This window comes from Prenolepis imparis, unplaced genomic scaffold (genome assembly GCF_030444845.1).
Source record: "Prenolepis imparis isolate NDT839.2.m4 unplaced genomic scaffold, iyPreImpa1.0 SCAF_3, whole genome shotgun sequence".
In the NCBI taxonomy this organism is placed as follows: domain Eukaryota; kingdom Metazoa; phylum Arthropoda; class Insecta; order Hymenoptera; family Formicidae; genus Prenolepis; species Prenolepis imparis.
The window spans coordinates 16,901,842-16,917,284 of record NW_028141161.1 but is presented as its reverse complement, the minus strand read 5'-3'; the positions used below and the strand labels follow the sequence as shown (position 1 = coordinate 16,917,284).

The following is a 15,443-nucleotide window of genomic DNA, read 5'->3' as shown; positions in this document are numbered from 1 at the left end:
GTCAAAGTGACAGCTTTATCTTGTTTTAATATTGCTCCTAACTCACTTTTCTTCTTTTAAGGAATGACAAGAACTGGGATACCTTCCAGGAAAGCGTCCCTATGTCCACCTACCTAGTGGCATTCGTCATTTCGGAATTTGATTCTATTGAACTAAACGAATTTAAAATATGGTCCAGGCCATCCGTCATCAGTCAAACTAATTACGCCTTGAAGATCGGTGTTGCAGCTTTAGAGCTATTCGGTAGCACGTTTCAACAAAAATATCATCTTCCTAAAATGGACATGGTGGCTTTACCCGATTTCGCAGCTGGAGCCATGGAAAATTGGGGATTGGTGACGTATCGCGAGCCTCGGATGCTGTACGACGAGAAAGAATCATCGGCACCGGCACAACAGAGCGTCGCTTCCGTAATCGTTCACGAACTCACGCATATGTGGTTTGGAAATCTAGTGACACCAGAATGGTGGAGCTACCTTTGGCTTAGTGAAGCATTCGCCAGATACTTTCAATATTTTGGTACAGCGGAGGTAAGGGGGACAATATATAAAATATTTATATATTTAATTATCATAGAATTATTGTTAAATTTAATTTTCAAAAAAATTTAGATTTAGATTTAGTCTAAAGAAAATTTATACAATTTTGATTTTGCATCATTATTTGCTGTAAATTGTACTTGATATTGTTGAAAAACAATGATTGATTCTTGACATCACAACACTGGGGTACAATATAATAAAATTTTACTTTTACATCTTTAAAGAGAGAAAACGGACTAATAATTTTTCTATCTTTTTAACGCTTAGATCGAGAAATCATGGAACATGAATGAGCAATTCATAGTGGAACAGCATGAATCTGCTTTAATAGCGGATGGTCTTGAATCTTCTCGTCCGATGACTCGAGAGGTTTCCAGTCAATCGCAAATCGGAGGAATGGGAGATTCTATTACCTATGCAAAGGGAGCTAGCATTGTTCGTATGATGAATCTCATATTCGGAACCGACGTCTTCGAGCTCGCATTACGCGATTACTTACGTAACAAGTAAATATTACATAGGAAATTATACAGTTTATTATATTTTATCTATTAATTTTCTCATAAATATTTGATTTGAGATACAAATATTTAAAAATATAATGAGAAGAAATAAGAAGAATAATGATAAGAAATATAGTCACAAGTAACTTCTAAAAGCAATTGATGCAACACTGGTAATAAAACAAGAATCAGATTAAGTAATATTAATATTATATATATTTATTTTTTAATTAAAATATATAGATAAATTTAATATAAATAATATTATTTTAGTATTACATTATTGGTATATCTCTTAATATGCATATAATTTGCTAACGAGAAGAGTAATCTTACTGTATTCGATTTTAAATTTATTGTATAAATTAGAAACATATTAATGAATTAAATATATATATTGACTAAAATTGCTAATACTCATAATATAAGAATTTGAGAAAAATGCAAAATTTTTAGCAAAGAAAAAGGATTAGGCCATCCAAATGATTTATGGGAGGCAATACAGAACCGGGCAAATCGCTTATATCTACCTATAGCACAACAAGATGTGAAAACAGTAATGGATACCTGGACTACACAAGCTGGATATCCCGTTGTATCAATCAATATCAATGATGGCGTACTTAATATTACTCAACAACGCTTTCTTCTAAGAAACTTGAACAAAACTCCCACGAATGTCACCTGGTGGGTTCCGCTTACATGGACTACACAAACGGAACAGAATTTTAGTTCTACTTTTACGAAACATTGGCTGTCCACTAAACAAGATACCATAAATCTTAAAATTGATCCGAAAGAATGGGTGATATTCAACATTCAATCATCGGGTTAGTATAAGCTTGACAACAGCAGCTATAATTAGATTGTCGAATAAAAAGTTTATATTGAAATGGAAATTATATAAAAATATTTTATATCGAAGAAGAATTAGAAATTGCTTAAAAAATAGCTTCAATTTTTATTATAGGTTTCTATCGTGTAAATTATAATTACGATGGATGGCAGCGCATTTTCAATGTCTTAAACAGCAACAAATTCAACGAGATTCATGTATTAAACAGAGCTGGCATTGTAGACGACCTGTTAAATTTAGGTAGAACAGGACTTCAAGATTACGAAACAGTTTTGAATGGAATAGCATATCTTAAACAGGAAACGAATTATTTGCCCTTCAAAGCAGCATTCAATGGTTTGGATTACTTGAATAAACGATTTACAGGATATGATGAACATTCTTTATTCAAGGTTGGTCAATTACTAAAGCAAACAAATAAATTATACACAATTAAGCATGAAAAAGCATTTACAATTTCAATCATAATAGTCGTAGACTGAATTCAAAAAATTAATATAAATTTTAATAAAGAAATATTATATAAGAGCAAAGACAAATCAACTTTTATCTTTATCTAATAAAGCACACAATTCTGTAATACCATTTTATGTTTTTAGACATACGTCCTATTTCTTATCAATCATAATCGTAAAAAATTAGGATACGAAGGTACCTCAAATGATGACAGATTAACGGTTCTACTAAGACGAGAGATAAACAATTGGGCCTGTAATTTAGGCGACGATGAATGTATAGCGGTTTATATGAAGAAATTCAAAATATGGAGAACAAATACTTCTATTCCGTAAGAATATACAAATAATATGTATTTTTTCTACATACAAATTTTTGCATACAACATATTCTTCTAATATCTTACAATATATTAACTCTGCGCATTCATATAGCTTATAAAAAAATTAAGTACACTATAATCTTAATATTCAACAGTATTAAGCCGAATGAAAGGACTACAGCGTATTGCGTAGCCGCAAGACATGGAACTCCTGAGGATTGGGAATTTTTGTGGAAACAGTATTTGAATTCCAATTATGTGACCGACCAAACAGTGATTTTAAGCGCTCTTGGATGCAGTCTGAATACTACCATTTTAGAAAAGTAAGACTTGAAACATGGGAATATATTGCTCTACGTCTTAATTTAATATATAGAAGTATTATTACAAGATAAAATTAAAGACACAAATTTATCGTAGATAATGAACGTTAATCTGTTATCATTTATCGTAGATAATGAGCTCTCTTAGAGTGCTTGATTACAGAACATTTTTTTGGTTAATTAACGTAAATCTTAAGAGCAAAATATATTTTTAATTAATGTTATATTTATATAACTTGATAGCCAATCTGCCTGTTTAATCAATCATAGTTTATATTGCAAAAAAATAGTAATGTGATGGTTGTATTTATGTACCGATATATACTATATTTAAAAATTAATTATCATTATTTTTATACTCAGGTATCTGGGATATGCTATCAGCGGTTATCCAATCAATCGAATTCGTAAACAAGACAGCACAAATGTCTTTGCCGCTGTTTATAACTCTGACTTGATTGGCGCCAAATATATCCTTGATTTCATTGACAAACATCACAAAGAGATGGAGAGATAGTAAGACCTTTTTATTATAATGCAATATGCAAATGCAAATGAGCAAAATAAAAATAAAATATAACTAATATTCAAATCACCTTTAAAACGGATAAAATAATTTTAATAATAATTTGTTAATATATATATCACGCGTAATTATGAAGTATATGTCTTCGGAATTTTTTAAGCTACGCGATACAAAATGTTGATTAAATAAATAATATCGTCAGACGCGTGTAGGAAGAAAAATTATATTCGAATTGATTTTACAAGCACTTTATTTCTTTAGTTACGGAGGCCAGAGTACGATAGCCACGATTCTCGACGGAGCATCGAAAAGTTTCTCCACACCTAGTTTAGTGGACAATTTTGAAAGTTTCATAAACAAGCATAAGACGGAATTTGCGCCGATCCTCGAATCTCTGGAGTCCTCTTTAAGAATTGCTAGATACGAATTGCAATGGTACAAGTCCGCTTCGGCACCTATTATTCAATGGCTACACAAATGGTTAACGCAAGAAAAGCCAAACTATCGTCTACCAACAAATATAAGTCCCCAAAAATATGTCATATCCGTTACGCCTTATCTTGAGGTAGGAAATTTCACCGTCGACGGACACGTCAAGATTGAAGCTGATGTTGTGCAACAGACAAGACAGATCGTTTTACACTCAGCGGAAATTAAGGTTCATACTGTGGCTGTGACAGCTAATCAGACAGAAGTAAAAATTGGAAATAAAAATTTTCAAGAGGAATATGACTTCTTTGAGATCAATCTTGTTGAACAACTGACCGCTGGAACGAAATTGATCATTGAAATCAAATACACGAGTCACTTAAATGCGTCAGAGCTTCGTGGCTTTTATAAAAGTTCGTATGTGGACGATGATGGAAAAACGAGGTAATTAATTGAGTATTATTAATAATAAATCTCAGAATTTAAGATTTAATGAATTATTTTTAGCTAACATTAAATACTTTCTTGAATGTTTTTTCTATTTTCCAAAGAAATATTGAAGATTCTTAAGAAGATTGTCATCTTGAATTTAATTGTTTCGGATAACCAGTCTTATCAAAACAAATATGATAAAAAGATACAATTAAAATTACAATTAAAATTTATGTATTCGATTAATTGTGTTATACTAGATGGCTTGCAGCCACGCACTTAGAGCCCGTTGGCGCCAGAAAAATGTTCCCTTGCTTTGATGAGCCGGCAATGAAAGCACTCTTCACCGTTCAAGTTAGTGTACCATTAGGTTACAACGCTGTCAGTAATATGAAGTGGCAATCGATGGAAAAAGTGTATGTATAAATTTAAATATATATTGGATATATTTAGTAAACAAAAAAATTTGATTAAATGTTATCTCTTCATTTTTTAATTAAAATAATATAAAATTATATAAAATAGTTTCTTTTTTTATATGTGTGATCCTAAATATATTATAAAAACAAATGATATAAATATATTGATTAACAAATTGTTGCAGCAATGATCGCCAATTATATACTTTCTTTGAGTCAGTAAAGATGTCGACGTATCTGGTAGCAGTTATCATTTCCGATTTCAAAATTAACAATGTGATAAATAAAACTGAATACGCAATACTCGCGCGTCCCAATGCCATTAATCAAACGGAATACGCTGTATCCTTAATATCTCCATTCGTGAATTTTTTCGAGACCATGATAAAACAACAATATGAAATCTCAAAACTCTACATGGTCGCGTTGCCAGACTTCCCATCAGGCGCAGGGGAAAATTGGGGTCTCTTGACATACAGAGAACCATATTTATTATACGATGAGAATCACTCTCCGATCACGAGCAGGCAAAACATTAGGAACGTGATCGCCCATGAAATTTCCCATCAATGGTTCGGAAATTTGGTCAGCCCTCTATGGTGGAAGTATCTGTGGTTAAATGAGGGATTTGCCAGATATTTCGAATATCACGTTCCTGCTCTCGTACGTAATTAATGTATAATCTTGATTTAACGAATAGACATTACCAATAATTTTTAAAGAAAAGATTTCTCTATATTAAATGCATTAATATATGCTTTTATACATAATGCATGTTCTATATTTTAATGTAATGAACATTAAAATAGGAATATTATTTCACCTGAAAATTTTCTTAAGCAATGGATAATGGATCTATTATTTATATATTAGGTATTTAATGACACGACATTGGAATCGCAATTTGTGGTGGACCAAGTGCATTCTGCTTTTAGAGCAGATAGTTCCAACTCTACGCATGCCTTAAGCCACGATGTATATAGTCCACGTGAAATTCGTAGTCTATTCGATACTATCACTTATGCTAAAGGCGCTAGTATATTGAGAATAATAGAAAAATCATATGGAAGCGAAATGTTTTATGAGGCATTAAGTGATTATATTAGTAAAAGGTACGTTTTTTTTGTAAAGCAAAAATATATATTTTTTTTTAATTAAAAAAAACGAGCGAAAAATTTCCTTAATTTTTATTAAAGGTTATTAAAAGTTTATTTGATATTAGTTATTATTTAAAATTTAAACATACAGAGATAAAACTTATATATGTTATTCTATATATTTATCCAATGATATAAGAAGATATTTTTCTCTAATACTTATATGTTTATATATAAGCTATATAAAAGTTCTCTTATATATTGTAAATAGATATTAATCTGTCAGAAAAAGAAATTATTTTTTGCTTAATTTTTTAGAAAATACAATGTTGCGACACCGGAAGACTTATACGCAGCAATTCAAGCACAAGTAACAAAAAATGGATTAAAAGACAATATCAAAACTATCTTAGACACATGGACTACTCAACCCGGCTATCCTATCGTTTATGTTGATATTAAAGAAAAAGAAAATACTGTAATTTTCAGACAAGAGCAATTCTTCCTTAAGGAATATGAGACTAATTCCACTAATACGTGGCATATCCCGATCACATGGGCATCGATCAATAATCGTTCAGAATATTCTAATACCACGCCGAAGCTATGGTTAACAAAAAATGAACTGGAAATTAAGAATCTATCAATCTCGCTCTCAACATTCAACGTGAAACAGTCTGGTAATTAAACGAAAATGATTAAAAACCAAAATTTTGATAACACAATAATTAAAAGTACACACATACACACAAGATTTCAATACTTAACAATTTTTAATGCACATCCATTCACTACACCATAATGTTATTTTAAAATTCTCATTTACAAATGCTCCTGTTTGTTCTCAGGTTATTATCGTGTGAATTATAACAATGAATATTGGTCGAAGCTATTTAATTACCTGAAAAGTGATAATATTGACACAATTCATGAAATCAATCGCGCAGCATTAATTGATGATCTTATGAATTTTGCAAGAGCAGATTATATTGATTATAAAACTGTTATATCAGCTCTGATGTATTTAAAACGAGAAAATGATTATCTTCCCTGGCGCGCATTCTATAATAATTTGCCTTACTTGAACAACCGTTTTTGGGGACGCAGTATTGAAAATATATATAAAGTACGTATATTATATAAAGACAGAAAAAGATTAATATATTTTTATACGAAATTTTTTAGTTGTATATTTTGTTAATATATTTTCAGATCAAAATTTTTTAAACCTTTAATGCTTTTTTTATAATATAGTCCGTACTTTTATATTTACATTTACTTATATTAATATAATTTAAAAAATAATATTCTATAGAAACAAATAAATATATTATATATATATATATATGATATTTTTTTCAGACATTTTTATCATCGCTTATAAGACCGCTTTACACACGACTAAGATTCGAAGACAGAAAGAACGACGATGATCTAACTATCATGTTAAGAATGCATACTCGCAAATGGGCTTGCAAATTAGACATAGGAGATTGTAAATTATATGCTACATATTATTTTCAAGAAAAGCAACGTTCAAAACCGTAAATTCAATAACAAAAATAAAATATGCTTATTTTTCATAAAACTTGTAAAACTGATAAAAAATACAATATAATGATTGGCTAGAAAACATAGAAATAAATATATAAAATGCATTAAATATAATAATAATATATTTATCAAACTTCACAATTATACTGATTTATTATTATGTTTTACAGAATACCTCCAAATTATCGCGATGTTGTTTATTGCACAGCCATGAGTACAGATACGACAAAGAATACTTATGATTTTCTTTGGAAGGAATACTTAAACAGCAATGTCACTATAGATAAACTTGTAATTCTTAGCTCGTTGGCATGTTCACAGAATAAAAATATTTTAGAAAAGTAAGTATATGTATATGGTATCCAAAACTTTCATATGAGCTATTGAAAATATTTGATTAGCATCCATAAATTACATATGATATTTTATATTAAAACATAATTCAAAGCATACTTGCTGTGTGTACATGTAAAAATTATAAGACATTAAAAAAAGATTATATAAAGGTAATATGTTGATATAAATATATACGTGTATTACTGTTTTCAAGGTTATTGCAGGATGCAGTTTTAGAGAATTCATACATACGCTACCAAGACAGCGCAAAAGTATTCTCAGATGTGTACGATGCAAGTTTAATTGGCGTTGAAGTTGTTATGGAAGTCATTAAAAATAATTACGATGATATATTACATAAGCAGTAAGTAAATAACACTATGCAATAATAAGGATTATAAAATACAATGTAAAATACATTATACAATATAATGCAACATATATATAATTGCATGACATATATTATACACTTATATAATATGTTTCCCATTTACTATATTACATAACATTTCCATTTTCATTTTCAATTATAGTTTTAATGATTATACGAAAATTGGAAATATAGTGAACTCTCTGGCAAGCAAATTATCTACTCACCATCTCTACGAACAGGTAATTGATCATCGAATATATTACACATTTTGATTGATTTTATCTTTTGTGCATAATGAATGCCTAAGAAAAACAATTTTGATTAAAATATTTATATAAAAATCTAAACATACAATATTTATAACAACTAGAAGTATACAAGCGCACACACGCGCGCTATTCTTCAGTTTTATATTTAAAAAAATAATATTTCTAAAAAAATAATATTTTTTGACAGAATCAGCTGATAACTGTCAGAAAATATTAATCGAGTTTAAAGTACCATAACATATTATTTAAAACATATTATTATTTTAATTTTTATAACATATTATTATTTAAAAATTTAATTAGCAAATTGACGCTTTAATCAGCTGATTTCTGTAAAAAAATATTACTAAAGCGTTAATTTGCTAATTAAATTTCAATAATATGTTATAAAAATTAAAGTAGTAATGTTGATAATACTTTATCCTCCATTAATATTTTTTGACAAAAATTACCTGATTCGTTAATAAAATCATAATTAGTTGTAATTATGACTCGATGTTGTAATTATCTCGATTATCAAAAGATTCTTGTAGAAAATTCTATTTTTCTGTTCGCACTTTCTGTTAAAGATTTGAATGCTAAATTTTTATGCATTGCATAATTAATTAATATATATATTTTTTATGCGTTGATTGCATGCATAAAAATATGTGAATTATGCAATGCATAAAAATTCATTATTTAAATCTTTAACAAAGAATAAAAAATATAGAATTTTCTACAAAAACCTTGCGATCAAAATATCTGCGCTTTCATTAGATTCGAGCGTCTTGTACACGTACACATCCACCACGCTGCACGTTTCGCGCGAGACTGATCGTCGATCTCGCAATCGCAACGTCTCGAGAATCAGTCTCGCGCGAGACGCGCAGCGTGGCGAACGTATGGGCTGCGTTTGGCGATACCGCCGCTCAGAGTCTTGCGGTCAGTCTCGCGCGAGACGTGCAGCGTGATGAATGTGTATGTATTTCTATTTTTTTTCTGTTAAAGATTTAAGTAATGAATTTTTATGCATTGCACAATTAATTCACATGTTTTTATGTGCATGCATTGCAATCAATTCATAAAAGAAATATATTAATTAATTATGCAATGCATAAAAATTCAGTATTTAAATCTAAAACAGAAAGTGCGAATAAAGAAATAGAATTTTCTATAAGAATCTTTTGATAATCAAAATAATCACAACGTCGAGATTAATTATGATTTTATTAACGAAAAGATTTATTAATATTTTTTGATAGAAATTAGCTACTTTAAACTCGGTTAAAATTTTTGACAGTTATCAGCTGTTTTCTGTCAAAAAATATTAATCATGACAGCCTCTCGATCCTACGAATATAACGCACAACGCGAATCAAGACAGTCAATCAACATCGCAGAAAAGAGGCTTCAAAACTTTGATACAAATTGAATTCACTCAGTTAACATGCCTTTTTTAAAAAGGGATCAATAATTATATACCTATCTTTCTCAACAAAATCGCATTTTATTAAATATATTAAATCAAGTAATAAATAAAATTAATTAATAATTAAAATAAATTAATGTAATATAATAATAATTAAGCTTTATAGCGTAAATTTTTGTTAAGAAAAATCAATTTCAAGCATGTCATGACACATAATTAAAAGCATATTTATTGAAATATTACTAGATATTTTGAAACAAATTTTATAATGCTATTTATAGAATTCACATGATATTAGCTAATATCTATTCAATTAAATTCATTTTTGATTTGCAGTATCAAAGCCTATTGGATTGGCTAGTCGACAGAGAACCGGCGTTCAAAGAGTCTATCAATTCTTATCTATCAAAAGCGGAATACGAATTTGATTGGTACGAGAGAAAAGCGCCAATAATTTATGAAGAATTGGACAAGTTAGTTTTAAGCAACACATATCGCTTGCCAAGCACACTTTATCCAGAACGATACAATGTGATTCTCAAACCTGATATGGAGAATGGTACATTTGAAGGAAAGGTGGAAATATACATAAGAGTTGAGAACGATACTATACCCATAATTCTCAATTCGCACAATCTCAATATTTCAAATGTAAAAGTCTTTAGAAATTACACGGCGGGTAGCAATAATTATAATAAATCAATACAATTGAACTATATAAATGATGAGCAACTATTTCCACAACAATTGAGGACATATTTAAGATCCGAAGTCAAAAATGCGGAAAACATAATGACAGAAATTGACTTTAATGGTATTCTTAATGACGATATGGAAGGATTTTACCGTAGCTCCTATTTAGACAATAACGGAAAACAACAGTGAGTAATACTTATTATTAAAAAAAAGCTATGATAAATAAACGATATCTTGATGCCATTTTTTTTTTTTTTTAATTATAACATGCAATTTTTCGTAAATCTCATTTTCCAGGTTCCTGAATAAAATTATGATTGAATACGGATAAAAATAGCAATTGTACCTTTTACATTAGATTTTAATAATTACGTTCATTCATTGATTTATTTCAGTTGGCTAGCTACAACACAATTCGAACCTACACATGCTAGAAAAGCCTTCCCCTGCTTCGACGAACCAGCATTTAAATCATTCTTTACAATTAATATTGAGAGACCAAACCATTACAATGCACTGAGTAATATGCCACTAATTAAAATGCCGCAATCTAAAGAATTGCAGTAAGTATGAGTGCAAATATATTTTTAACACAAACTTGAATATATACGCAAATGTAAGATAATTTTCTCATATATGCATTATTAACATAAGCATAATATTATTTTTTATTTCTAATTAACAATTATTTTTTTATGTTGTTGCAATTGTCTTATTTTATTCTTATTTATCCATCTTATTTCTATCTATCTTATTTTAGGAATGATAATTATACGGTGGATATATTCGACATTAGTGCAATAAAAATGCCAACGTATCTGGTAGCGTTTGTTATCTCAGAATTTAAACCTGCCAATGAGTCTAAAAAGTTTCTTAACGTATGGGGCAGACCTGAAGTCGTAAAGCATGGCAAATTTGCTCAAGATATCGGCAAAGCGCTTATTGATGAGTTGCAGAACTTCACGGGCATCAAGTATCCCTTGCCTAAGCTGGATTTAGTGGGAATTCCGGATTTCTCCATGGGCGCGATGGAAAACTGGGGTCTTGTTACTTTCCGGTAAAATATTTTCTTCTCTTAAATTTAATAATCATAGAAATGCAGATATATCTAGATCTTTATATATCTAGATTTTTTATGAATTATTCGTACCATAAATAATATGATCTCTTTAACAGCGAATACGGACTTTTTTATGATAAAAACGAAACTACAGCTACGTATGAAAAATACATAATCACAGTAATAGCACACGAACTTGCACACACGTGGTTCGGAAATCTAGTTACTTGTGCATGGTGGGATTACATTTGGCTCAATGAAGGCTTCGCTCAATATTTCGAATGGTTTGCGGCTGATCAAGTATGTAATGATATCAGAAGATAATTAACATCAGCAGAAAATATTTTTTACTCCATAAGTCATCTTATTAGCAAAGCAGATATATTTTTTTTAAACTCGAAGAAATAAATTAAAATTTTTTTCATCTCTTTTAAAGTTAATTTTTTTTAATTTATGAAAAGTATAGATTAATTCATTACAGAACAGAATTTTTCAAAAATAATATCTATATGTTATTACAGATGTCTTTATTATTTTAATAAGAGATATTGACAAGTTCGAGCAAATTTTTTCCTTTTTCTTTTTAGATATTGCCAGATTACAAATTCATGGATCAATTCGTGGTTTATGAGCTGCAGTCTGCTCTGTTACAAGATTCTTTGCCTTCGGCGCATCCAATGACAAGTCCCGTTGAACTACCTGAAGAAATAAATAATATTTTCGACTATGTCACTTATGGAAAATGTACGTATCGTAGATCTCAATAAAGATCTCAATTTGACTATATCAAGATATCAAAAAGAAATCAACACACAACACGCAACATACATAATATTTGTTTACAATTACACAGTATTTTATTATCGAATCGGATTTTTATATATCTCATATATTGATATTTGAGGCATATATTCGAATCTGTTACATAAGAAAGCTCCTTTTATAATGCTTAATATTAAAATATTTGTATAATTTTTTAGCCGCCAGTGTCTTACGAATGCTATTTAACATATTGGAAGTTAAAAGCTTAGAAGAAAATTATAAGTCAGTGCTTCGCCATTATTTGAATAAACAAATGAAATACGGTACGGCTCGGCCTGAAGATTTATGGGAAAGCTTCGAGCAGTTTGTATCAATTTCACCTGACAAGAGCATCGAGGAAATAATGGCTACTTGGACGAATCAACCGGGATATCCTGTCGTGACCGCTACATTAATTAATTCTACATTAAGGCTTTCTCAGGTAATATATCGCATAGCTTTATATTATGTCGCTATATTCTCATATCTGGCTTAAAAATTCTTTAACTTAATTTATTACTATTGTTTTAAAGGAACGGTTTCTAATGAACAAAAATATCACTAACAATGAATTTTATTGGATACCGATTCATATCATCAAATCCCAGGACTTGATTGATCAGTCTTATAATCCCAAGGATAATTACATAATTCTCAATTCTACATATATATGGCTAGGATCAAAATCTGAACGTCTGTACATCAACCCTAATAACGACTGGTTTATCGTGAATTACAAACAAACTGGTTTCTATCGTGTCAATTACGATACTAATTCATGGTTGCGATTAATCAATCAATTGAATAGCCAACAATTCGAATCTATCCATGTCTTGAATCGTGCTCAAATTATAGACGACCTCTTTAATTTGGCTCGCGCTACTTATGTAAAGTATGATTTGGTGCTAAACGCAACGAAATATTTGATTCGGGAGACAAATCATTTACCCTGGAAAGCATTCTTTAACGGCTTGTCATATGTCTACGAAAGATTCGAAGAAGAGGGAAATTATCAAAACCATCTGAAGAAATATATTTCGAATATAATATCCACGATATATAACAACACAGGATTCAATGATCGCAAAGACGATAAACTTCTAGATAGATTAAATAGGGAGATGATTCTACAATGGGCTTGCAAACTCAATAAAACGGAGTGTGTCAAAAAATCTGTAGACTTATTTGTGACTTGGCGCAATAATGCTTCAAACCGGTAAGATTCCAATAAGCTTTTATAAAATTATTGAACTCTCTGATTGTGACATTTATTTCAATCAATATGTAAGGTCTCTCTTTTTTCTATTTCACGTATTAATTGTTTCTGCTTAATATAAAATGAAAATTTCTATTTTAAAAACTATGAATTCTACATCTTGAAAATAAGAACGTTATAAAATTACTTTGTATTATATATACTTTGAGATAAAAAGTACAATACAAAAATTTAAAAAAAAGGGAAAAGAGAAAGATCTTTAAAGGTCAGAGAAAACTACAACTTACGTTTAAATTTTAATTGATTATATAGATTAATAAATACATACTCGTGTGTGCGACTTTTATAAAATAAACGAATCCTATCCATATTTCTTATTTACAGAATTCCACCTAATGCACGACCAGCTGTCTATTGCACCGCGATAAAGGAAAGAACTGCAGATGATTGGAAATTCCTCTGGGAGCAGTATCTAGAAACGAACTTTGGCTCGGAGAAGAAGATTATTATAAATGCACTCGGATGCTCTACAGATGAAACAGTGCTCCGAAAGTAAGTTTACAAACAGAAAGTACAATGACAACGCTTTTACTGAATTTATAAAAGTAGGATTATATTCATTCTTCTTCTATATCTAATAATATGCTTGTTAAAATTATAATAGTTATAATAATCTTCAATTGCTTGGATACAATGTTGTGTGCAATCTTATCGCGCTCGACGCGCGGATTCACGAAAAATTTATTTAAACAGCTATCTAGGGAAGGCCATCGAAAAATACAATCCTGCGAATGCCACTATTCGCCGACAAGATGTTTCAGCAGTGTTTGCTTCCATATATAGCGCAAGTCAACTAGGAGTGAACGTTACTCTCGACTTTTTAATAGCAAATATCTCAGAAGTCCATTCTTAGTAAGTATCACTGCACTAAAAAAAAATTTGTTAACTTGACTAAATCGTTCAACTAAATATTATTTTGTTATAATTATTGTAATTGAACATATAGAAATATTTAAATTAAATATAACATATTAAATATAAGAAAACGTATATTTGACTTAAATACTAATATATGTTCAATTAACAAAATAGTAATTTAGTTGAACGGTTTAGTCAAGTTAACAAATTTTTTTTTCAGTGTGCAATATTGACAGAATTTGAGTAAAATTCTATGCAATTAAATTCTTATATTTATACGCTTTTATTATAGTTTCGGCAATTGGGACGATGTAGCGACTTTGTTCCATAACGTAGCATCTCATATATCGAGTTGGAGTCAATACAATAAGGTATTAAAATATATAATTATAGAGAAATAATTATAATTTAATTATCCATATGTAATAATTTTTAAAAACTTCGAAAATAACTTTCGCCGATCAATTTCATTAAACATATCGCGATACTTAATTACATTTTCAAGCATTTTCAAGTAACAGATTAAATAACGCGATAATGTATTCTTTTCTTTTTATTTTTGATAATGTATTCTATTCTTTTTTTTTTTTTAGCTGAAGGAGTTTGTCAAAAACTTTTATATAATCTTGCATGCTCCAGACATTAAAGTAAAATTAACTTCCGCCGTCACCACTGCAGAAGCCAACTTACTATGGTACAAAAAATATAATCAAACAATTAGTGAATGGATAATGAAAGAGCTGTCTGATGTAGGTTCTGATATAGGTCCAAATGGTTCTACTACATTAGGACCATTGAATGTTGTTTTTATGACTTTCGTTGCTTTAATGTCATACTTTTTAAGTTGTTACTGAGAAACTGTATTAAAAAATAATAACACATAGAAAATATTTCCTAGCTTCCT

The 15,443-nt window shown here is 29.6% G+C and overlaps 1 protein-coding gene across 1 annotated transcript in view; it reads left to right on the top strand.

Annotated features, from left to right (window-relative positions):
• Positions 1–15,429, top strand: part of LOC145933700 (putative aminopeptidase-2) — a 17,361-nt gene extending 1,932 nt beyond the window's left edge. Inside the window, exons 5-32 of the mRNA XM_083033675.1 lie at positions 62–530; positions 810–1,048; positions 1,502–1,875; positions 2,016–2,293; positions 2,501–2,688; positions 2,835–3,002; positions 3,366–3,518; positions 3,790–4,401; positions 4,650–4,805; positions 4,994–5,471; positions 5,682–5,920; positions 6,224–6,585; positions 6,754–7,031; positions 7,268–7,449; positions 7,630–7,800; positions 8,010–8,159; positions 8,329–8,407; positions 10,185–10,729; positions 10,940–11,107; positions 11,305–11,601; positions 11,721–11,904; positions 12,192–12,348; positions 12,585–12,847; positions 12,939–13,621; positions 14,006–14,173; positions 14,375–14,533; positions 14,832–14,910; positions 15,133–15,429. Coding sequence (XP_082889801.1) covers positions 62–530; positions 810–1,048; positions 1,502–1,875; positions 2,016–2,293; positions 2,501–2,688; positions 2,835–3,002; positions 3,366–3,518; positions 3,790–4,401; positions 4,650–4,805; positions 4,994–5,471; positions 5,682–5,920; positions 6,224–6,585; positions 6,754–7,031; positions 7,268–7,449; positions 7,630–7,800; positions 8,010–8,159; positions 8,329–8,407; positions 10,185–10,729; positions 10,940–11,107; positions 11,305–11,601; positions 11,721–11,904; positions 12,192–12,348; positions 12,585–12,847; positions 12,939–13,621; positions 14,006–14,173; positions 14,375–14,533; positions 14,832–14,910; positions 15,133–15,393 — 7,540 coding nt within the window. The 3' untranslated portion in view covers positions 15,394–15,429. The remainder of the gene's footprint in view (positions 1–61; positions 531–809; positions 1,049–1,501; positions 1,876–2,015; positions 2,294–2,500; positions 2,689–2,834; positions 3,003–3,365; positions 3,519–3,789; positions 4,402–4,649; positions 4,806–4,993; positions 5,472–5,681; positions 5,921–6,223; positions 6,586–6,753; positions 7,032–7,267; positions 7,450–7,629; positions 7,801–8,009; positions 8,160–8,328; positions 8,408–10,184; positions 10,730–10,939; positions 11,108–11,304; positions 11,602–11,720; positions 11,905–12,191; positions 12,349–12,584; positions 12,848–12,938; positions 13,622–14,005; positions 14,174–14,374; positions 14,534–14,831; positions 14,911–15,132) is intronic.
• Positions 15,430–15,443: the final 14 nt, after the last annotated feature.